Below are 25,368 nucleotides of genomic sequence, written 5' to 3' on the forward strand. Positions count from 1 at the left end.
GGGGCTGGGAATGGCGGTGATGGCACATGGCTCCAGTCTGAGGCACTTTCCTCCCAGAATTCCTTTAGCTCCTTCATGTCAGCTTCCCCCGTGAGCCCTCTGCAGCCTCTGTGAGTTTCCCCAGATGTCAGGGCTGCTGCTTGAGGTGACTCTGGGGATTGACTACCTTGGTGACCTCCCTCCACAGTGCCTGGCTGAGCGTTTTCCTCAGAAGTCAGTATAGACACTGCCCTGCACGGCTCCACCTTGTATACTGGGAACAAAGACCGCAAGCATCACTCCGCCCTTCTGCCATAAGCCCACCTCTAACCCGATGCCTCCCTCAACTCAGTTCTTCTCACAGCAGCTTTGGAAAGAAGAAACATTTGAAGAGCATCAGGAAAAGGGCTGACCAGAAGTCAAGGTAGAGGCTGAGTTAAATTAGGTAGAAAATGGTCATTAAAAGTTCGCTCCTCTTTGATTTGAGTTTAAAAAATAAATTTGATAATAAAGTATGGCTGCTAATGGGAAAGAACATTTCAAAGTTCTGTGGATCTCTGAGAGAGCAGGTGTGACAGGGTAAGAGCCTCATTCTCTTGAAGTATGTTTTTGATTTTGAATAAAAAGCTTTCTTTCTTTTCTTCTCAGAGAAAAAGTGCCCTGTTTAATGATATCCGAGTGCTTAGAGACTGTTTGCATTCTGACACTGTCGAGTAGTTCCCATTGTCATTGAGAAGCAAGTGAGGTATTGACAAGACAATCACGTGGCCCAGATTTAGGGGTCAGTGCTGGGGCTCAGTGGTAAAGGAAGCTGCCTGCCAATGCAGGAGATGTAAGAGACACGGGTTCAGTCCCTGTGTCGGAGAAGATCCCCTGGAGAAGGAAATGGCAATCGCCTCCAGTATTCCTGCCTGGAAAATCCCATGGACAGAGGAGCCTGGCGGGCTACAGTCTATGGGATTGCAGAGTCGGACACGACTTAGTGACTGAGCACACAAACACACACACATAACAAAGAAAGCATAGTCATTATTTCGTGAGACTCAAATTGCTATCCTGGTTTGTCTGACCTAATATCAAATAGTCCATAGGGTCAGGAAGAGTCGGACAAGACTGAGCCACTGAGCACGCATGCCAGTTTCAGACACTCTGTCCTCCTCCAATCATGTAATCCATTTGAAAAAAATGATCATGGGACATGAACTTCCTTTTCTGCAGATAATTTTTAGTCGAGCACTTAGGTAAAGTTGTTGCCAAGATTTCCTTCAAGTATTGTATGCAAATCGTAATTTTTAAAAATCTGTGTACATTTATTATTTATTTGGCTGCTTGGAGTCTTAGCTGCAGTGTGCTGGATCTTCCCTGCGTCATGTGGAATCTTTTGAGGCAGCACATGGACTCTCTAGTTGTGGTGCTCGGGCTTCAGTAGTTGAAGGTGCTGGGGCTTAGTTGTTCCTCAGCATGCGGGATCTTAGTTTCCTGACCAGGGATTGAACCTGCATCTTCTACATTGGAAGGCAGATTCTTAACCACTGGACCACCAGGGAAGTCCCCCAAAGTCATAGTTGTTATCAAGCCTGATTTGGAAGGCTAGGCTCTTTGTAGAAGCTTCCAAGTAGGTGGTCTGTGACGGAGCGGGAGAGACAGCTTAACACAGAGGTTAAAAGCACCAATTAAACTCTACCACTCATTGGATGCACCCTTGGACAAGTTACTTAATTTCTCTGTACCTCAGCTTCTCCCCATGTGGTTTGGAGATAGACTGTCAGCATGGTTTTGAGAATTTTTAAAAAGGCAATTTGGGTAAATCACTTAGCATGGCACTTGGCACTTAGGAAGTGCTCAATAAATATATGTTAATTAGGAAACATATACACATATGTGGACTTCCCTGTGGCTCAGACAGTAGAGAATCTGCCTGCAATGCCGGAGACCCAGGTTTGATCCGTGGGGTTGGGAAGATCCTCTGGAGAAGGGATTGGCAATCCACTGCAGTATTCTTGGCTGGAGAATTCCATGGACAGAGGACCCTGGCAGGTTACAGTCCATGGGGTCACAAAGAGTCAGACATGACTGAGCAACTAACACTACTACTACACACATATGTAGTTTTAACTTGGGTTCCCCAAAGAAGAGCCTGAGAGAAGGACTTCATACAGTGGTTTCTTTGGGAAGAGATTCCAGGAGGCAGGAGGAAGGGACAGAGTCGCTGCCATTGGCCACAGGGTCCATCCCACGGGGCAGCCCAGGGAATCCTAGAGCAAGCCTCCCAGGATCGTCCCCCAAGAGCTGGGGCATCAGTGTATGTTCAATGTCTGTACATACAATGAGCCAGGATCTCAGCTCAGTATTTTTAAATGAAATACAATACACTCAACATTAGTCTTATGGCCAGTTGTTTGTTGTGAAATAGGAATGCTGAGGGATGACATACGAAGAAATTTTTTAAAGCACAGGATTTTTTTTTAAAGGATTCCTTTTTTTATACTTGTATTTATTTTTGACTGAGCTGGGTCTTAGCTGTTGTGCAGGCTTTTCTCCAGTTGCAGTGACTGGGGGCTATGCTCTAGTTGACATGCGAGGGTTCTCATCGCGGTGGCTTCTCTTGCTGCAGAGCACGGGCTCTGGGGCTCTTCAGCTTCAGCAGCTGCAGCGCATGGGCTCAGTAGTTGTGGCTCCCAGGCTCTAGAGCACAGGATCAATAGCTGTGGTGCATGGGCTTAGTTGCTCCATGACATGTCGGATCTTCCCTGATCAGGAATCAAACCCGAGCCTCCTGCCTTGGCAGGCGGATTCTTTACCACTGAACCACCAGGGAAGCCCCCAAGCACAGGATTTTAATTTTAAATGGTTTCACTGCACAAGAATTGTGTATCACTGAGCAAGCTTTTTTCCTTTCCTCTGCTTTGATGGAATGATAATAATATACTATTTCCTAGGGAGAATTAAATGCATAGCATTTAACACAGTTCCTGGACATAGCATGCCTGCCATAAATGGTAGCTATTTTGTGGTTGTGCTGATCATTAATGTTATTATTGTGTGCATAACTGGGACAGCAGAAAAGCACAGCCTGTGGATTTCAGGATATGCAGCCAGCTTAGCCTAAGTCACAATATACCTGTAATTTATAGACAGGGAACACAAGGTTCTGAGTGGCTTTCTGCCTTGGACTTCCTGGCACATCCTTGGCAAAGTCGTAGGAATTAGATCTGAGGGACCGTGGCGTCTGGCTACAAAGCTGGGCAGATGGCTAGACTAGCTGGCCCATCTTTTGTAAAATCTTGTATTGATCTGGATTCGGTTCAGTCTCTGTGGAGCCTTCCTAATGCCATGCTCACCCTCCCCAAAATAGTCACAGTGGCCTTTCCCCACCATAGAGGACACTCTCCAGTTTTGTCCTGGGGGCCCCTCCCCCTTCCACAGTCCAGTCTCTTCCAGCTGGAGTTCCTGGTACTGCCTGGATACAGCCCTGCAGCACACAGCTCCCTCCTAATCACAGGTTCGTGATTAAAAATACATTAAAGGACCGAGAAATGATTAAGAGATACAGCGTCTTGCAAGTAAAACTGACATTTCCAGTTAGACCACAATTCTAAATGATCCACAGGGACCCTATTCATCTGCTAAAAACATCGGGCTGATCACAGATTGGTTTCTGATGGTGCTTTCATCCAGGGCCCCAGGTCAAGATGAAAACATCACCTTTTGTAGCAGAACTTGACCCCCCCTGCTATCTGAAAGTCTGGGGTTATGGCTTTGTGGCTTGGGTGATTTCACTTACAGCCTCATCCCAGTCCTTTGCTGTGTATTTGGGCCAGCAGTAGAGATGCGAGGAACACTGCCTTTTTAATGCCCCATGTTTACCTGCCTAGTTGTTACCTTGCCAAGGTCCTAAGGACAAGGACCCCCTGGGAAGATGCCCAGCATGTGTGGCTCACATTAGAGAGGCAGCATCTTTATCCAACGCCCCAGCCCCCAGCAGTGTGGTAGCTTACATAGAGCAGTGGGCCCTGCCCTGCCTCAGTTGTGACCCTGGGCATCACCCCTTTGGGTCTCATCTGTTTGAACCAGGACCTGGACTCTGTCTGGTTCCCTGAGCTTGAACCCGTTGTCGTTTAGTCGCTAAGTCATGTCTGACTCTCTTCGACTCCATGGACTGTAGCCCGCCAGGCTCCTCTGTCCATGGGATTCTCCAGGCAAGAATGCTGGGGTGGGCTGCCATTCCCTCCTCTAGGGGATCTTCCCAACCCAGGGGTCAAACCATGTCTCCTGCATTGGCAGGCAGATTCTTTACCACTGAGCCACCTGGGAAGCCTGAGCTTGAACCTACTATGCTTCAAAATCTTGGTCAGTCAACAGACAGATCCTTTTACTGCTGACCCTCCCCTCTCTTTCCCCCAGCATCCAGTCTGAGAAGTTTGATCACTTGTCCAAGTTGGGCAGAAGAATCTTGGTACATCTTGTGCATCAGGAACATCTCTAAGGAGCTCCACTTACTAGTGATGCCAGCTACCATTTATGGAGTATGTACAAGGTGCTGGGTGCTGTACGAAGCAGTTTATCTACATTATATTTCACCTTCATGATAAGCATTTTAATAGTTGAGGAAATGTGGGTTCTGGGAGGTCAAAGAGGTTACTCAAGGGAACTGACATCACTGGATCCAAACCCATCTAGGTCTGAGTCCAAAGCCTCAACTAGAATGTTCCTCTTTTCTCTCCCATCTCTCCCTTTACCTCTTTCCTGAGGCTGGAGGTCAGTGACAGTTTGGGTGGGGAAGAGAGATCCCTTCTTTCCTCCACAGGGGTGCTGGGGACCCCATCAACTGGGCTTTACACCCTCTGATCTTGCATTGCTATTCAGAGACCACTCAGGGTCCAAAAAGGTTGGCATCTCAGAATTGCCATGGACCGTGTGTGTGTGTGTGTGTGTGTGTGTGTGTGTGTGTAGAAACTCAGGTGGCGTAAGGAAGAGCCCAGCCCTGTGGCCTTTCTTGGTGCTTTTTATAGACTTGCCTGATGGTAGGATCCAGGAAATTCTTTCTTGGCTTAGAAAGGCCAGAGCCTCTCTCTCCCTTGATTTCAGGGGCTACAGGTGGCTCAGTGGTAAATCAGCTTGCCCGTGGTGGCTCTATGGTGGCTGGTGGCTCAGCCTGCCAATGCAGGAGACTCAGTTTCCATCCCTGGGTCAGGAAGATCCCCTGGAGGAGGAATGGCAGCCCACTCCAGTATCCTTGCCTGGAGAACCCCATGGACAGAGGAGCCTGGCGGACTACAAGTCCACGGGGTCTCAAAGAGCCGGACATGACTTAGCAACTCAATAAGAACACCAAGCTTCTGTTAAGCATCAACCATCCCACCTAGCTCACAGGGAAGGGACTTCCTCAAGGCAGAATGAACTGCAGGCAGAGAGAAAATGAATGTCCAGTTTCCCAGGGAGCCTGCAGGTTTTGCCCGCTTACCTCTCCCCGCCCTGTTGCATCTCTCAATGGTGTCACTCAGCCTCACACCCTCACCCCGATCAGATGTCCCTCACAGACCCGCTGGCCCTTGTGCTTACTCGGCTGCCGCTAATGAAAAGAAAGCATGCATAAGTCATGAGGACCCTTCTCCGGCGAGAGGAGAGGGGACCTTGTGGCAGGGCTCCTGGCTCTGCGGATGTTGGGCACCAGGGCACACGTGCCAGCCCGTGTCCCACCTGGCATGCCCATCCTCCCCCAATCCAGCCCCTCGCCCACTGCACTTCCAGGCCCGGAACTCAAGCAGGGCTCAGGGTTTTCTTTGAAGTTAGGCAATAAGGACAAATCTGACTTTTACGTAAGGCAAGAAATTGTTCTATTCAAAACTCTCTTGAAGGCCAAGGGCAATTCACAAGTACTAAGGAACAGCAGGCCCCGAGGCCCGAAGGAAGGGAGGGGCGGTGGAGGAAAACAGAAGGTGGAGTAGTGGGGAGACTGACTCCAGCTTCCGAGGAGCGGCTTTTAGCTTTTATCGTAATGACCCGTGTTGACAATAACGGCTGCTATTTACCGACTCTGTCCTCCACGGCAGACGTTTTCCTTCTGTGAGCTCGTTTACTCCTTGCAGCCCCATCGAAGGTGGGCGTTCTTTCCTGCTTTTTATAGAGAAGGAAATGAAGCCTCTGAGAGGCGAAGTCATTTGTTCAAAGTCACCCGTGGGCCACTGGAACAGTCTGGATTTGAGCTCAGCTCTTTCTGCCCCAAAGCCTGTGTGTTTTCGCTACACCCCCTGCTTCACCCCCGTATTGATCTGGTGGATTTACAAACTGTGTGCCAAGGGTGAGATCTAATGCTCTATGCTTCTGACAGTGTATCTCTTTATCATTTGATTTTTAAAGTCTGATGTGCAGGCATCCATGTAGATTATATTATTTTTAAAAGAATTTGAAACAGGAAAGAAAATTTATGGAAGGGATAGGGGAGTAAGGAAGGATGGTGATAAAGAGGACTTCCCAGGTGGTGCTAGTGGTAAAGAACCTGCATGCCGATGCAGGAAACATAATGAGATGTGGATTTGATCCCTGGGTCAGGGAGATCTCCTAGGGAAGGGAATGGCAATCCTCTCCAGTATTCTTGCCCGGAGAATCTTATGGACAGAGGAGCCTGATGGGCTGCAGTCCATGGGGTCGCAGAGAGTCGAACACAAATGAATTGACTTAGCACTCCATGAGGTGATGAAGAGGGCCTGATTTGCTAACGAAATGTGGGTCTGATAAAGGGGAGATGACAGGGTGTGTGGGGCAGCCCATGCGGTCACACTGGCTGGTCTAGGACTGATGGGGTACAGGAAGGGGGTCCTGCAATTTCCAGCTCCCACAGCATGCACTCAAGCAAGGGGTGTTTAGTTTGGACTAACTGGAAGGCAGCCTGGGGCAGCCAGGGATCTAGGTCTGACCTTTGGTGACCTAACTTCTGGTTCCAATTCTGTCACAAAATAGATTGAGTCTGCAAGAGGGAAGTAGTGGGTTGAATAAAGATATTCACATCTTAGTGCCTGGAACCTGAATTACCTTAAAGAGCAACAGAGTGAATATTATATGACCAAAGGTGTGATTAGCCTTGCCTTGTGGCTCAGATGACAAAGAATCCGCCTGCAGTATAGGAGACCCAGGTTTGATCCCTGGGTCAGGAAAGATTCCCTAAAGAAGGAAATGGCAACCCATTTCAGTATTCTTGCCTGGGGAATTCCATGGACAGAGGAGCATGGCAGGCTATAGTCCATGGGGTTCCAGAGTTGGACATGACTGAGGGACTAAAGCTTTCAAAGTGTGATTAAATTAAGGATCTTGCAATGAAAACTAATCCTGGATTGTCCAGGTAGGGACAATCCAGATAGGCCCTCAATACGGTCACCTGTGTCCTTATGATATGGACACACAGAGGTGAGAAGGAGGCCATGTGACCCCAGAGGCAGAGGTGGAGAGATGAGGCCACAAGCCAAGGAACACAGGGAACCCTCAGAAGCCAGATGAGCAAGGAACAGATTCTTCCCTGGAAACTTGGAGGGAGCCTGGCCTTGCTGGCACCTTGATTTTGGACCTACAGCCTCCTGATTTCTTTGAGAAATAGATTTCTCTGATTTTGTGCCTCCCCATTTGTGGTAATTTGTTACAGAAGCTGTAGGAAATACAAGTCATTTCCCTCTCTCACCTCAGTTTCCTTGACTGTAGACTAAGAAGATTCAGCCTCCCGGTTCTGACATTCTCCCCATCATTCTCTGAGCTGGAGATCCCCATGGGAGGGTGGGGCTCCATTCTCTGGGGTGGGACCCTTTCCACGTGACACCTTGTGTCTAAACAGGCCAGCTTTCCCCTCTGGGGAGCACAGCTGGTTGAGTCCGGATGACTTTTTTGTTGTTGCTCAGCCGCCAAGTCGTGTCCAACTCTTTGCAACCCCAAGGACTGCAGCACGCCAGGCCTCCCAGTCCCTCACCGTCTCTGGGAGTTTTGCCCAAGTTCATGCCCATTGAATCAGTGATGCCATCCAACCATTGCATCCTCTGTGATTTTGCCAAGAGTCAGTTCATTTTTTTCTTATTGTTAATTGCTAGAAAAATATTCTGCCTTACCCCAGGGAAGCCATCCAAAAAATTCTGACCTCTCTGTGAATTTCAAAGAAAGCGTTCAGTCCCTGTTTTCTCCTTGCTTCCAAACAGTCCCTGCCGCTTGAGGGACTGTGGTGAAGGGAGGGCCACAAAATTTGCTCCGGGGGGCTACCAGAGAAAGGCAGTGCCGAGGTCGTGGGCTCACCTCACCTCCACACCAGCTTCAGCTTCCCCTGCCCTCCCCATCACAGCACACCGCTACCCAAATGGCCGCCCGGAGCCTCCAGTTATGTGACTCGGGAGCCTCATTTACAATCACCATTAACCAGAAAAGCCGCATGACTGCTCTGTGCCTGCAGAGCCAAGTGTCATACAGTATTCACAGAAACCAAAGGACTGGAGGCGGCGGCACGGGAAAGCCTTTAGACTGAAGCTCAGAGAGTGACTCAGGGACCAGCTTCAGTCCCCCCTTATCCTCCTCCACTGGTCTCCCCATCCCCCCCATTCCCTCCCTACCACCCCCATCTAAGGCGCTAATAGAGCCTCCAGCCTGGACAGCAAAGGAAGATGCTGACATGTCCAGGGAATGGGGGATGGGACCCTCAGAGGTGGCTGTGTCAGGAAGAGCTGAGAAACCCACACGCCGGCTACTAAACCATCTTGAACTGCCGGAAACTAGGCATTCAGGCTGAACACTCCAAGGCCGCCTTTACATCTCTAAAAACAACATCCAGGTCTTTAGCTTCCCTTAGGCTGCCTGCCGTGCTGTGTCAGTTAGTGAAAGCCCTGAGGCCGGAACGGGATTTCCAAAGGTTTCCTGAACAGTCGAGGCGCTCGAGGTGAGGTTTGCCTTGGTTCTCCCTTAATGATACCCTCCCCCAACTCTATGCAGCCCCTACCCCATCCCCACCGTCACTCAGCACACATCCATCCATATGGCTTGGTCTCAGAATGAGAGGCAGGTGGATGCTGCAAGTCCTGGTACTAAAATGCCCTAATTTTAGGTTTAGTGTCTGCTAGGCTTCCCAGGTGGCGCCAGTGGTAAAGGATCCACCTGCTAGTGCAGGAGATGCAAGAGATCTGGGTTTGATCCCTGGGTCGGGAAGAGCCCCTGGAGGAGGGCATGGCAACCCACTCCAGTATTCTTGTCTGGAGAATTCCATGGGCAGAGGAGCCTGGTGGGGTCACAACTGAAGCAACTTAGCATGCACGGGCACTTAAAGCCCACACTGTCCTGTATGTCCCTCCCACTGTGTGTGTGCGCATGGCTCTGAGTGTGTGTATGTGTGTGTCTGTCTATAGATAGACTCAAGGTTAACGGGTTACAACAGAAAAGGGCTCTGGGGATTGGACCCACTGGATGGAGGCATGAATAGCCTCCCAGGAGCGGTAGGGAGGTTAGGGCCTTTGGGAAGTTTGCCAGAAAGCCTTTTGCAAGACTTGTTTCAGAACCTGGCTTATCAAGCGCTGTGGTTACAGGAAGTCTCCTAGCCAGCCCCGGCTTAGCGCCAGTCTGCTTGGGAAGTGCTGAGCTCTGACCCCAGAGGGGCTCTGGCGTTCACTGCAGACCCTTCCCTGGAGAGGCCGGGGTGCACAGACTGGCCAGTCCACTCTTCAAAGGGCACCGCTGGAGACAGGGCAGGAGCAGAGAGGGCTGCCAGGGCAGGGCATTGTCCAAGCAGCGAGTGTGGATGGGAGAGGAGCCAGGAGAGAAAGGCTTTCTTGGTTTGGAAATAAGCGAAGGACCGGAGGGAGAAAGTGGTGCTAAATCAGGACATGAGCCTGCACCCTGCTCGGTGCAGCCCCTGGGCCGCATTTCAGTGACCTCCATGAGCGAGGAAGCAGACGGCAGCCAGGCAAGATCACCAGCTCCTTGGCGGTCGCTTTCCACGGGCTGGGACGGAGAACTGGGGGGCCTGATCTCTTCAAGGAGCCACCTCTACAGGCAGAGACAGACAGACACAGGGCAACACAGGGTGCCGTCTGCAGTCCACGGAGCCAGCTCTGCAACGGATTCTTCTTGAAGAAGGAGAACCTCTTATTTCAGGCCAGCGACTCTAAACACCCCTTTTAAGAAGGGTGGGCTTAAGGATTGTAATGGGTTTAACTGGATTGTCTGCATTCCCCAGGCAGGCCTTTGCCTCCACTTAAAGGCAAGCTTCTAGAACAAGCTTGCTTGAGGGAATCCTAGGTTGCTGAGTAATCGCCATAATGAGATTGAGAATGAAGGTGACCTATAGAAGCATGGTAAATACACGGTTTTCTCTGCTCAGTAAGTGATTTTTGATTATAATTCAGCACTTGCCTCAGGTCCCGAAGTACTGCTAGCATTCTCAGGAACAACAGGAAAGAACAAAATGCAAAAATGCTTCCACAAAGAAAAACACAGGCTTCCCAGTTCCTCTTGGAAGCAACACACAACCTAGAAACTTGAAAGCGAGGTTGCGGTCTCTGTGTCCGTGGTCACCACGTCATGTACCGGCCTGTCGTACAAAGTGCGGGGAAGCACCGCAGATCAATAGCCATCCTGGTTTAACATGGCCACGACTTTTGTTTTTTTTTCTTTAAAAAAAGACTTTTTCTTCCTATGTGGATTGCAGCTTTTTACATCCAAGGCATATTTCCATGGCCTGTCTGTGGAAAGGAATGGTTGGAAGGAGCACTTTCTTTTGAGGTTTTATACCCTTCTTAATATCCATGATGGAGCAGCAGTGTTCCTAGAGAATTGTGCCTTTAAAAGCTCCAAGAAAAGCTCCAAGCTGTTAGCTCTCAGGTTGGAGAAGCAGGTAGAACTTACCTGCTGGGCCACCTGGAGCATGGATGAGACTTTCACAGAGACATCCTGGGCTGCAGAGGTCTGTCTGTACCTGGCACAGCCTCTGTAAATGCTGTGTGTCCTGTCGTACCCCCTGGTAACATAAGTATCCCTCAGTTTGATTTGTTTATCTGTGAGGACACTTATCTGAGCAGAATCTCTAAGTGGCTTTTTATGGGAAATAAAAAGTCAAATAAGTATGTACATGACAAAGTGAGCCATGGAAAATAGCCTCTAAAAGCACATGTCACCTATTTTTATATTCATGCTTATATAGTTTCTAAGTTGGCTGAAGGCTTTAAGTAATAACTTTTGAAATTCCTAATGGAACCCTACAAATGACATGCAATAATATAATTTGGGGGGTGGAGGGGAGTGTTAATAAAGCCCATCTACCCTGAGTATCCCTTCACAGCCTCACAGAGCCACGGAGGAGGCAGGCTAGAGATTCATTGGTTCATTCTGAAGATGAAAAAGGGAAGGCTCAGAGACACTGAGTCATTCAAGGTCACAGAGCTGGTCAGCACTGACCTAAGGTCTCCAGCCCTGACTCTGGAATCCTGGGTTTGGGCAGCAGGACTGCCTGTCAAAATCCAGGCTGACATCACAGAAACAAGCACAGATGACTTTCAGCCCATGCCCTACCAAGATCTTAGCACCCTGTTTCCCCTCCATCATCAGCTGTAGCCAACGAACCATATAAATTGAAACTTTGGAAACACTAAGTCTCATAAACAATTTGTAAAAGTTTTAAAATGCAAAGCAGGAATAAACAGAATTTCTTGCCACAGGGAAGAAACGAATGTAAAGTGACAAAACAATGGGAGTTTGAAGGCGGTCTCAAAAGTAGTCATAAAATGGAATTCAGAATCATATTTTAATACGTACATCATACACTGACTTTGCCAAGGATGACTGGGGGTGAATTCCCATTTATAAAAGTAAGCCATGAAGGGAAAAAGAAATAGGGGAATGAGGGGGAGAGGGGAGGGTGGAGCGAGAGATGGGGGGAAAGAGAGCAGGAGAGAGGCAGAGCAGTTGAGATGGTGTTCATCACAGCTTGGATCCTGCAGAAAATCACTTCCTAGGTCCGGAGCACCATAGTGCTCTCAAGGTAGTCCATCACCCTTCCATCCAGGAAGGGCCTTGGCATATGGCCCCAGGGGCTCCGGGCCGCTGGCCCTCCTGGGGACTTCCAGGAATTGTTGGGGGTAGGGGTGCGAGGAGGTACCCATTAGCACTGGCCTGCAGGGCTCCAGCTGAAGAGAGTCTGACTGCAGGAGTGTATAAAGTGATGAGCAACAAGCAATAAGACCTGCCCCACAGCAGTGGTCAGAATGACAGATCTATGCTCGCAGAGACTTCCTTTGCTTAGCGGCACAGATGCCCTTTCCCCCCACCTCCCCTTCTTCTCTCAGCCTCGGGTATAATGAGAGCAACTCCCAAACGAGTCCATCGTTTATTCTGGGACGGAGCCCAGGCGGCTGCGACTTTCACACTGGGGTGCGGGGGAGTTCAACTGCATCCTCGCACCGCCCCCTACCGCCCTCACTGCCCGTCTTCCCTCCTCCCCTAGCCTAGCGGCTCTCGGTTCATTTCCCCCTCATCTTGGCGGGGGATGCGGAGCGGTCCCTCGAGCCCGTGTTGAGGCTGTCCTCTTAAAGGGCGCTGACCTAAAGAGATGTGAGGGCCGCAGCGCCTGCAGTGATCCCAGCGGTGGCGGCTCTGAGCGGGGTTCATTACAATGCTACTGAAACAATCTGCCTGCTCCCGTCCTCGATACACCAGGCGCATCGCGCATCCAGCTCTCAGGATGCAAAGAAGACGAGCTCCTACCGACACCCCCGTCCCGCGCCCCCAAGGCTGAGTCTGAGCACAGGAAAAACACACTTTGCAGAAAGCGCCCCCTCCCCAGCTCCCAGACCCCTGTCTGGTGTGGGAGGTTTGGGTCCCGTCTCGCGACCGCCCAGCCCAGCTACTTCAGGAGCAACCAGAGGGGCTTCAGAAATCCGTGTGCTTCCTGCCTGCCTTTCCAGCACACGGGACAGCCTGCAATGTAGGTAACTTTTCAAACCCTCTCTCCTAAACACTTGCCCACAAGTATTTGGGAGAGGGAGGGGGACGCCCCCTACTCCCTCCAACACCCTCACTTCTGACACACACACAACCCCACCTCTGACTCCTAGGCTGACAGCGTGGGGTAAAAGAAATAGACGCTGACTCTAGTCTCCCCCGCCAGGCAGGGAAACACACGCCGTCGCGAGAGCATCCACACACCCAGAGAGGGAGAAGGAGCCCAGCGCGGGCTCCGGGTGCCCAACACCGTCTTGAGTAGCAGAGGGATGACCTTTGCCTGGAGCGCCCCGGGCTCCGTGGGAGGGTCCCTGACGCCACTGCCCCCCCCCCCCTGCCGAGGAAGGACTTGAACCCGAGCCACGGGAACATCAAACGGTAGCCAGCCACTCACCTTTAGGTTGTGCGTGGGGTTTACAACGCAGACAAGTTGCCCGGCGGCGGCGAACACCCGTTTAGCCTTGTTGTGCTGAAAGCGGAGGTGAATGAGATCTAACACAGCCCCAAAGCACTGGGTGAAGAAAAGCATCACAACTTTTTTGGGGGGATGATTGGCACAGGAAGGTGGCGGAGGAAGCCGTTAAGTCCTTGGGCTCTGGAAGGCGCGCAGCCTCTGAGACACTCGCTCCAGCCTGGCTTAGCATGCCTTCATATTCATCATCAAAATAAGACGGTTAGAATCTTGCAGCAGTGAGGCGGCCAATCAAAAGGACAGAAATGTTATCCTTGAGGTGCAGAGACAGCCAATAACAAATGCCTCCTCTACCGAAACTCCCTGATGAATTGAGCCTGGCGGAGAATGTATTATTGAACATTACCATAGATCAGCACATTGCATTTATCTTGTGATTACAGCCAACCATACATAATGCCGGGGAGATAGGCTGACAAAATTGATTGCTTAATGTGTCTCATTTATTAATTGACTTAATTTAACATGAGAGCCTTTCTTAATGTGCTGGCAAAAACGTGAAGCATTTAAACCGCCAAATAGTAAAACACCCCGCTCCAAAGTAGGCAGATGGATAAGGCAGATCGTGGCTCCGATTCACCAGAGCTGCTTGGGAGAAAATCAAATATTACAAGACTCCTCCGATTCCAGATAAGGATTTGGCAGCGGCAGAATCGTGCATCTTTCAATCTTGAGCTCTGACTCTCTCTGCGATTTGGATTTCAGCCGCTTGATAAATCTTACTCTCCAGTCTTTATCAAAAAGAAAAGCATTCCTGACAAATGCATTTGGAGTTGGAGGGGGGAAAATGTGTATGTATATCCGTAATACTGTAATTACTGAAGCCTGAAAGTATTAAAGCTTAAAAGTGTACAGTGTATGCTTCTAAAAATAATGAAATCCCTGGTGCATGAATGCACACATACAGGGAAAAGCTACACGGAGAGGAGAGCGGCTTGTAAATCAGCAAAATAATTACAGATGCAGAGGGCTTTTGCTTGTCATTCATTTGCATATTGGTGGGCAGCAAATTGCTAATTAACCACTAGATTGTTGGAGACATTAAAATAGAGATTAAAAGCACACATACCACAATACCACATCGTTTGCTTGTCTCTGTGAATGCCAGCAGCGCATTTCTGTGCTGGAGCAGGCAGAGGGCATTCCAGTCCTCAGACTGCGCTCCGTCTCTCTCCAGAACCGGGCTGCTGGGGGTGCTTAAGCCCACCTACTTGTTCTGGGAGAAAGGCTGTGAGTAGTACATGAGGAGTCTTAGAGTTTGGGGCAGACTAGCTCTGATGACTTGGTCATTCTCTGGGGCTCACGCAGGAGAGTAGCGTGTTCTGTGTTTCCCATCCTCTCTGGCTGTTTCTCCGGTGGGAAGTCAGCCTGCACCCAGCGAGCGTGGGTGAGTATCTAGTGTGAATTACACCCAGAGTGTGAGAGCACATTGCTTCTTCCTGAATGGCTCTCGCTGCACTCCGGCTGCCGTGCTTGGGTTGTGATGTAGGCAAAGCTTACACATAGCTGGGACAGTGACGTCTGTGACCTGGTAAGGCAATTAAACCAGCTACTGATTAAAGTATATATAGAAAAAAAAATGTGTGGGTTTCCTGAAACCAGGACAAAACCCAGGTGTTCATTTTCAATTGAGTTTGAAACCAAACCAATGTTTTCAGAAATGAATAAGCCAAGCGCCCATTAAAATGGAAACTGTACTTTCTAAAATAATTGCACTGGCACAAAGTTAGAAGATGACAACATTTGAACTGATTAGAACCTCATCAATGTGATACTTTTATAGGATATGAGTCCCTGGACCAACGTGTTCATTATGTGCTCAGGTGCTTCAGTCATGTCTGACTCTGCGACACCATGGACTGCAGCCTGCCAGACTCCTCTGTCCCTGGGATTTTCCCGGCAAGAGTACTGGAGTGGGTTGCCATGCCCTCTTCCAGGAAATCTTCCTGACCCAGGGATTGAACCTGCATCTCCTGCATTGCAGGCAAATTCTTCCCTGCTGAGCCACAGGGGAAGCCCCGTTCATTGTACGATTCATAAATAAGAGTTGCTGGTCTATACTGCTGGAGTTCTTTTTCTATGGTTTTCATTTTCCAGAACAAGCTTTTAGCAGGAAAACCTTCAGTATTCTTTTATTGTCTTCCTTAAAAATATAAAAATAAAAGTTAGCATATACTCCCATAGATTCCTTAAAGTCACAGTTCGTAATTCAGAAGGTCCAAACTTTCTCTTTCTACATCCTTTGTTAGAATGGAACTATTATGCAGTTTGTTTCTCCCTTTGGGTAACCTCAGACAGGTTTCTTGAAACCTCACTGAGGCTCAGTTCCCACTTCTGTAGCATAGGGATAATAGCAACTTATTTCTCTCTCAAGGTTACTGGGAAGACTAAGATATGATGTATCTGGAAGAATCCAGCCCAGTGCCTGATTCAAAGCAGCCTCTCAATTCTTGAGCCTATTGAGTGTCTTTAGTGGAAGAGTGATTATTTCCATAATGTTTTTCCTTTCTGCTCTGTGAATTATTTTCCCCCATGGATGTTCACCCATGGGAGCACTGGGCATGATAAGAACAGACTTGACTCTCGCTATGTTCTTTTTTTCTCTAGCTGGGTCTTTGTTGCTGCACACAGACTTCCTCTAGTGGCGAGTGGGGTCTCCTCTCTAGTTGTGGTGCATGGGCTTCCCATTGCTGTGACTTCTCTTGTTGTGCAGCACAGTCCCTAGAGGGCGGGCTTAGCTGTTGTGGAGCATGGACTTGGTTTCTCGGAGGCAGGTGGGATCTTCCTAGATCAGGGATTAAACTGGTGTTCCCTGCATTGCAAGACAGATTCTTAACCACTGGACCACCAGGGAAGCCCTTGCTACGTTCTTAAGTGTATTGCTGCTGCCAAGTCGCTTCGGTCGTGTCCGACTCTGTGTAACCCCATAGACGGCAGCCCACCAGGCTCCCCCGTCCCTGGGATTCTCCAAGCAAGAACACTGGAGTGGGTTGCCATCTCCTTCTCCAAAGCATGAAAGTGAAGTCGCTCCAGTCGTGTCCAACTCTTAGCGACCCCATGGATTGCAGCCTACCAGGCTTCTCCATCCATGGGATTTTCCAGGCAAGAGTACTGGAGTGGGGTGCCATTGCCTTCTCCCTTAAGTGTATTACTTGATATCAACTGGACATTGGGCTTGGGAATGAGGCCTGAAGGGCTAAGGAGTGCATATTGAAATCAGTGACTGACTAAGCAGTGCCACAGATCTGCTAGTAAGGATGCTTTTTCTTAACCTGACCTCTTGTTCTAACTCTCTACCCCCAAACTGGTTTGCATCACTCTATTTTTGAATATTAAGCTTATCCATCTGTTCTCAGAATCAGTCCTCAAAATAATCATCCATTGGGAAATGTCTGAAGCTAACCCTGGTAACAGATTCTCATGGTTGATGTGCCCAAAATATGGTGGCACAAACAAGCTTTCAAGTAAAGATTTAGAGCTGTTTTGCCTCTTGCCACTAAGTTGGCCCCTCGGCAGCAGCCACACCAACCCTCTCCTGCTGTACTGTAATGCCTAAGGTTTCCCCTTCACCTCCTTAGCAACCAGATTTACATTTAATCTGGACCAGAAAGTCTCAGAGATTGGTAATTAGACAAATTTGACTTGGAAGCCTACATTGCTACTTACTGCTACTTTGGGCAATTTATGTGATCTCACTGATGCTTAGTTTTGTTTGTAAAAGTGAAGCTAATGACTCCCTTGAAAAGTAGTTTAAAGATGAAGCGAGATAATATAAGTAAAATAACCAGCCCAATGACTGGTTTTAATAATAACTTTAGTGAGAAGGTATTATCATTATTATCATCTTCCCATCAAAATTATTTTTGTCCAAGTCAACCCAAAGTTCTGGTGAGCATGTGGAACAACCAAAATTCTCATGCCCTGCTGGAAACCACTTTGGAAAACTGCTTGGAACCATCTAGTAAAGCCAAACATATGGCTACCCTACAATCCTGAAAGGTGAAAGGGTTAGTCACTCAGTAAAAGAGTTGGTCTGACTCTTTGCGACCCCGTGGACTGTAGCCTGCTGGGCTCCTCTGTCCATGGGATTCTCCAGGAAAGAATACTGGAGTGGGCTGCCATGCCCTCCTCCAGGGGATCTTCCTAACCCAGAGATCAAACCCAGGTCTCCTGCACTGTGGGCAGACTCTACCATCTGAGCCACCAGGGAATCTGATGATGACCAGCAAAGCCCCAGAAGCCAAGGGAAAGGCGTGGGACAGATTCTCCCTCACAGACTCCAGGAGGAACTGACCCTGAGGGCATGTCGACCTCAGACTTCTCAGACATTTCCAGAACTGTTCTATAGATGCCTGCCGTGAAAGCCAGTCAGATTGTGATACTTTGTTATGGCAGCCCAAGAGAACAATACAATGGGTATATTCATTTGGTGGAAATTCTTTAGGCTGTGAAAAAAAAAAAAAAGTATTTAACTATTTATTTTGGGCGGTGCTGGGTCTTTGTTGTGGCTTTTCTCCAGTTGTGGCCAGTGGGGAACACTCTCCGTTGGGGTGCACAGGCTTCTCACTGCGGTGGCTCCTCTTGTTTCAGAGCTCGGGCTCTAGGTGCGCGGGCTTCAGTAGTTGCAACGCATGGGCTCAGTAGTTGTCGTGCATGGGCTTCATTGCTTCACAGCGTGTGGGATCTTCTAGGACCAGGGATCGAACTCTTGTCCCCAGCATTGGCAGGCATATTCTTATCCACTGTACCACCAGGGAAGTCTGGCTATGAACTAATGATCAGTGCATTTTTCTGTATGTGAGATATTTGCCCCAAATACATTGAAATAACATGTGGATGAGCAAATAATCGAATTTTGAAGTACTGGAATATTCATAAAGATTTTAAAAGACTATTGAAGTAATCAGAAAGGAAAATACTTGATTACATAAAATGCTAAACTCTACATCAAAATAATGTCTAACAACTAACATTGAAAAAACTCAAAATATTAAGGGATATATTTGTAGCAGTTATAACAACAACAGATTCATAAACGAATGATAAATGTTCAATAGAACTAGAAATCAGAGAAGTGCATGAAGCAAGATAGCATCTTTTATGTGTCAAATTGGCACTTCTTATTTTTAAACAATCATATTCAGGGCTGGTAAATCTTAATTGAGATTGACATTCTCCTCTGCTGCTGATGAGACTAATAATAACAAACATTTAAATTCTTGATAGAGGGCTTCCCTGGTGGCTCAGTGGTAAAGAACCCACCTGCCAAGGCGGGAGACATGGGTTCAAACCCTAGTTGTGGAAGATCCCACATATCCCACATACCAGGGAACAGCTAAGCGCATGTTCCACAACTACTGAGCTTGTGTTCTAGACCCCTGGCACTGCAGCTACTGAAGCCTGCTTGCCCTGGAGCCTGTGCTCGGCAACAAGAGGGGTCCCGGAGGGAGAAGCCCACTCACTGCAACGAAGAGTAGCGCCCACCTGCTGTAACAAGAGAAAATCCCACACAGCAGCAAAGACCCAGCACAACCAAAATTAAATAAGTAAAATGTTTAAAAAACTATTTAAATGCTCAGTAGATATCAGGCAGTATGCTAAATAGTTGGCCTGTGAGGTCAAGTACCTCTACAGTGAAATATCTTATTTTCCTCTTCACAACAACCCCATCAGATATTTAAAAAGAAGTAAATTGGCAGAAGTACCACACAGAAGTACCAAAAAAGATGCCCTTTTCATCACAGGGGACTGGAATGCAAAAGTAGGAAGTCAAGAGATACCTGGAGTAACAGGCAAATTTGGTCTTGAGTACAAAATGAAGCAGGGCACAGGCTAACAGAGTTTTGCCAAGAGAACACACTGGTCATAGCAAACACCCTCTTCCAATATCGTAAGAGAAGACTCTACACATGGACATCACCAGATGGTCAATATCAAAATCAGATTGATTATATTCCTTGGAGCTAAAGATGGAGAAGCTCTATACATTTAGCAAAAATAAGACCAGGAGCTGACTGGCTCAGATCATGAACTCTTTATTGCCAAATTCAGACTTAAATTGAAGAAAGTAGGGAAAACCACTAGATCATTCAGGTATGACCTAAATCAAACCCCTCATGATTATAAAGTGGAAGTGACAAATAGATTCAAGGGATTAGACCTGATAGACAGAGTGCCAGAAGAACTATGGACAGAGGTTCATGACATTGTACAGGAGGCAGGGATCAAGACCATCCCCAAGGGGGGGAAAAATGCAAAAAGGCAAAATGGTTGTCTGAGGAGGCCTTACAAATAGCTGTGAAAAGAAGAGAAGGGAAAAGCAAAGGAAAAAAGGAAAGGTATACCCATTTGAATGCAGAGTTCCAAAGAATAGCAAGGAGAGATAAGAAAGCCTTCCTCAGTGATCAGTGCAAAGAAATAGAGGAAAACAATAGAATGGGAAAGACTAGAGATCTATTCAAGAAAATTAGACATACCAAGGGAACATTTCATGCAAAGATAGGCTCAATAAAGGACAGAAATGGTATGGACCTAACAGAAGCAGATGATATTAAGAAGAGGTGGAAAGAATACACAGAAGAACTATACAAAAAAGATCTTCATGTCCCAGATAATCATGATGGTATGATCACCAACCTAGAGCCAGACATTCTGGAATGCGAAGTCAAGTGGGCCTTAGGAAGCATCACTACAAACAAAACTAGTGGAGGTGATGGAATTCCAGTTAAGCTCTTTCAAATCCTAAAAGATGATGCCGTGGAAGTGCTGCACTCAATATGCCAGCAAATTTGGAAAACTCAGCAGTGGCCACAGGACTGGAAAAGGTCAGTTTTCATTCCAATCCCAAAGAAAGGCAATGCCAAAGAATGCTCAAACTACTGCACAATTGCACTCATCTCACATGCTAATAAAGTAATACTCAAAATTCTCCAAGTCAGGTTTCAACAGTATGTGAACCAAGAACTTCCAGATGTTCAAGCTGGTTTTAGAAAAGGCAGAGGAACCAGAGATCAATTGTTGGGATCATGGAAAAAGCAAGAGAATTCCAGAAAAATATCTACTTCTGCTTTATTGACTATGCCAAAGCCTTTGATTGTGTGGACCACAACAAACTCTGGAAAATTCTTAAAGAGATGGGAATATCAGACCACCTGATCTGCCTCCTGAGAAATCTGTATACAGGTCAAAAAGCAACAGTTCGAACTGAACATGGAAAAACAGACTGGTTCCAAATAGGAAAAGGAGTATGTCAAGGCTGTATATTGTCACCCTGCTTATTTAACTTATATGCAGAGTACATCATGCGAAATGCCAGGCTGGCTGAAGCACAAGCTAGAATCAAGATTGCCAGGAGAAATATCAATAACCTCAGATATGCAGATGACACCAACGTTATAGCAGAAAGCAAAGAAGAACTAAAGAGCCTCTTGAGAAAAGTGAAAAAGGAGAGTGAAAAAGTTGGCTTAAAACTCAACATTCAGAAAATTAATATCATGGCACCAGTTCCATCACTTCATGGCAAATAGATGGGGAAACAATGGAAAGAGCGCCAGACTTTATTTTCTTGGGCTCCAAAATCACTGTAGATGGCGACTGCAGCTGTGAAATTAAAAGATGCTTGCTCCTTGGAAGGAAAATTATGACCAACCTAGACAGCATATTACAAAGCAGAGACATTACTTTGCCAACAAAGGTCTGTCTAGTCAAAGCTATGGTTTTTCCAGTAGTCATGTACGGATGTCAAGTTGGACTATAAAGATAGCTGAGCACTGAAGAATTGATGCTTTTGAACTGTGGTGTTGGAGAAGACTCTTGAGAGTCCCTTGGACTGCAAGGAGATCCAACCCGTCCCTCCTAAAGGAAATCAGTCCTGAATATTCATTGGAGGACTGATGCTGAGGCTGAGACTCCAATACTTTGGCCACCTGATGTGAAGAAGTGACTCATTTGAAAAGACCCTGATGCTGGGAAAGATTGAAGGCAGGAGGAGAAAGGGACAACAGAGGATGAGGTGGTTGGATGGCATAACCGACTCAATGAACATGAGTTTGAGCAAACTTCGAGAGTTGGTGATGGACAGGGAAGCCTGGTGTGCTGCAGTCCATGGGGTCGCAAAGAGATGGACACAACTGAGCAGCCGAACTGAACTGAACCACATGGATTGGATTGAAAGGGGCCAAATTAGTATAAAATTGATAAGAAGCCTTTGGACCCTGAGCTCCTATTGGTAGGAAGCAAACTGAGAAAACTTTTGAGCAGAAAACATGGGTTACCCTTTATGAAAAAGAAAAGATGACCTCCAGGGTGGAAACAAGAGCTCAGAGGCTGGAGTTAAAAGTTGTGGAGACTCATTTTCAGACCTGGCCTAGACAAGGAACTTTCACCATAGAAAGTGATAGCCATGACTCTGTATGATTTTTGAGGCTTGATTACCCAAGGCATTGCCATTCATACCTTGCATTTTTTGCCAGCTCACTTTGAGAGAAGCCAGAAATCATGCTTTCTGGACCCTCCAGACCCTGAGAAACTTAGACCCAGACCCTGCAGCTAAGCTACTTATGATTTGCTGATCCACAGATACTGTGATACATATTTGTGTTTGTTGTGGCTTTGAACCATTCAGATCAGATCAGATCAGTTGCTCAGTCGTGTCCAACTCTTTGCGACCCCATGAATCACAGCACACCAGGCCTCCCTGTCCATCACCAACTCCCGGAGTTCACTCAGACTCACGTCCATCGAGTCAGTGATGCCATCCAGCCATCTCATCCTCTGTCATCCCCTTCTCCTCCTGCCCCCAATCCCTCCCAGCATCAGAGTCTTTTCCAATGAGTCAACTCTTCGCATGAGGTGGCCAAAGTACTGGAATTTCAGCTTTAGCATCAGTCCTTCCAAAGAAATCCCAGGGCTGATCTCCTTCAGAATGGACTGGTTGGATCTCCTTGCAGTCCAAGGGACTCTCAAGAGTCTTCTCCAACACCACAGTTCAAAAGCATCAATTCTTTGGTGCTCAGCCTTCTTCATTAGTTTTGGGTTAATTCAATGTGTGTGTATTGTTGATGAAGCAAATGACTAATTATGGTGGTGTCATTGATGTAAGAGAAAGGAACCACAGGTATAAGATTGATGAGGTCTAAAAAATACTGTAATCTTGAATTCAAATGGCAATCATTGGAAGGGTGTATTTTATGTTAAGGAGCAGGCAGAGCAGGAGGAGGAGAGAAGGATGAGGAGGGGGAGGGGAAAGCCAAAGCAAAGTTCCTTAATTCTGTCCACAGAAAAGACCTTGAAAATGAATACCTTAAAACCCAGCTTCTATATAAAATTTCCCACTTAAAAGCAAACAAACTGGATGTGTTTAAAGAAATGGCTAGCTCTAGATCTGGAACAGAAAATGTTTAAGATGAGCCTGGAGCATCCCATAACAACAGGAAGTAAGGATGCAGTTTTTAAAAAGCACTAGGAAAAAAAGCTAGGATCTGTTTAAGGATTTAGAAAGCAAAGTGAAGAGGCTCCCACTGGCTGAAGATGGGACTGTTGGCACATGATTAAGAATAATAACTGCAAGGGGCTGAAACACACCAAATATGTTTAAATCCACGCATTCATAATGATGCTAGAAAAACTAATTAGTTCCATTTGCATGGTGCTTGGCACTTAATTCATTATTTTGATAACTGGCAAATAAAGGGAATAAATTACACATTTATCCTGCCTTCTATGAGATATGCCTCAATATAATTAGAGTCAATGAAGAGAAGTTTCTCTTTATAACTTCAGTTAACGAATGTAGAAATAGTGGGAAAGTGAGAATATTCATCTGTTTGAAATTCCTAATGAAATAATGAATTTGGGCAGTGATCATCTTTGGCTTCTGACATCACAGAAGGACAACCAGGTATTGGGTACCTCCTGGGAAGTGTCAACAAAGCAGTCCTACCAAAGGACTCAAACTTGGAGATGTAGCTAACATTTTTTAGAGAATATAGGGGACAGAGGAACATGATCAATGACAAAATAGAATATGATAAATGACAAAATGGGGAGGTCCTATTAGCAAAATCCAGGTCATTGGAAACTCTACAGGAAAAATGACCAGTTTATTTAATAAATAAAACAGTGCTTAGAGAGAGGATGGTAGAAAGGAGAGAGAGAGAGACATCATGTTTCAAATAGTTTTTTAAATGTGCAAAAATGCCCAATGTATATTAAATTGGGAAATCAGGATATAAAATTATAAAACAAAGCCATCTGATTTTTTTAAGAAACATACAGCATGAGAGAAAAAATGTTCAGAAAACAAAGTGTTTTGTAGCAGGATTATTGGTAATTTTGGAATATTGTTCTGTATTTTTCCAATCTGTTTTAAGACACAAGTATAATTGTCCTAATCACTGTCCTTCTTGGAATAAGGACAAATAGATAAATTAGTAAAAGCATGTCTATAGAGAGGGAAGGGGACAGCGTACTAACACGTTTTTTTCACGTGGCGGCCCTATGCTGTCCATTGAGATTCTCTTCTGTACGAAAGAACACTGGCATATCCCACTGGATTGCAATGTGTTGGTGGGTCCCCTCTCACCAGCAACAGGTATATATTTTATTAAGGGTCCTTTGGGAAAGACTTGAATTCAAATGAACCACCAGGCCTTCTAACTCTGAGATGGGTGTGAGAAGTAAGCCCTGACTGTTGAGGAAGGTCAGTATCTGAATTATGAAGCCTGACTTTCAGCAGATGACGAACAGGAAAAGGAAACAAACTGCCTTGACACGACCCGGGTTGGGTACAGCTGGTTCAGAAGCAACAAGCTTATTCTGTAATGTTGCCAAGGCAACAGCAGCTGCTTCTGACATTGCCGAGGGTGGGAGGAGGGAGCAAAGAGGAGCAATGAAGAGGCAGAATGATTCTGTACATCTTTCCTAGGAAAACAGGAAAGAAGGCTGTAAGATATTGACTATTTTCTGGGTGAACGTGCTTCCATAATGCTTAAAGTGTCATCAGGGAAAGGCAAATGGTGTTTTTCATATTACAGTCTGCCTTGAACCGAATAGGAGCCCCGTGCCTCTTGTAATATTGTCATTTTCCCTTCTGTGACTCCTAACAGCAGTGGACAGGGCTTTCTTACAGCGCTGTCCCCTTGAGTGTGAAAGCACATCGATGCTTTCTTGTGGCAGTTACTGCAGCATCTGTTCACGTGGCAGAAAGATGCTTATTATGTTTCGACTGTGTCTGGATTTGCAAGGGAAGAACAGAGGAAAGGAATGGCCTTGGTTTGCCTCCTCCGCTTTTCCTCCCCTTGGCTCCTGCCTCCAGATCTTTCTACCTGTAAAGGAGGAGGATGAAGCAAGGACAACGTGGCAGTGAGGAGGGAGAGGGAGCGGCAGGTCTGGGAAGTGTGCTAGAGATATTTTTAGCTGAGGGCAAAACAGACAACAGTCTACGTGGCCACGAGGCAGCCCGCGTGGGGACACAGGGAGCCTGGGGAGAGCTGAGTCAGGGGCAAGGTAATGGGGGCTGGAGACCAGCTCCGCATCTAATGGCCTTAGCGGGAGATCGGAGCTGGAGATGAAGACAGAGCTCTGGAGAAGCTCAATGGCATATGTTGAGCATCAAAATTGTTCTCAAACTGGAGAAACACTCAGCTTGGTTGCCCGGGCTCAGGGAAGGATGCTCTTTCCTGCCTGAACCTCATTTCATGTGTTTAGAACCTGAAGCAAACAGTCTCTGGGTAGCTCTCACCGGCTCAGAAACAAAGATAATTTAGACCCCTGCCTGTGCCCAGTTGGGACTGAATTTTTTTTTTTTTTTCAAATGCAACTGCTTTTAGGACATGGCAGGATGTTCCAGAGGTCAAAAGCCTGAACTTGAGAGTCAGGCAAATCAGGGGAACCTGAATCTGACCCTCCAAGCCTGCCGCTTTCGGCTGCTTATACGTTACTCATTATGCATTATTTCATTGGAG

At 47.1% G+C, this 25,368-nt stretch overlaps 1 protein-coding gene across 1 annotated transcript in view; it reads right to left on the minus strand.

Moving 5' to 3' along the window:
* The window catches only part of SIAH3 (siah E3 ubiquitin protein ligase family member 3), a 72,430-nt gene extending 58,953 nt beyond the window's left edge, over window positions 1–13,477 (minus strand). Inside the window, exon 1 of the mRNA XM_055542041.1 lies at window positions 13,328–13,477. Within this exon, the coding sequence (XP_055398016.1) occupies window positions 13,328–13,462 (135 nt within the window). The 5' untranslated portion in view covers window positions 13,463–13,477. The remainder of the gene's footprint in view (window positions 1–13,327) is intronic.
* Window positions 13,478–25,368: the final 11,891 nt, after the last annotated feature.

This window comes from Bubalus kerabau, chromosome 12 (genome assembly GCF_029407905.1).
Source record: "Bubalus kerabau isolate K-KA32 ecotype Philippines breed swamp buffalo chromosome 12, PCC_UOA_SB_1v2, whole genome shotgun sequence".
In the NCBI taxonomy this organism is placed as follows: Eukaryota; Metazoa; Chordata; class Mammalia; order Artiodactyla; family Bovidae; genus Bubalus; species Bubalus kerabau.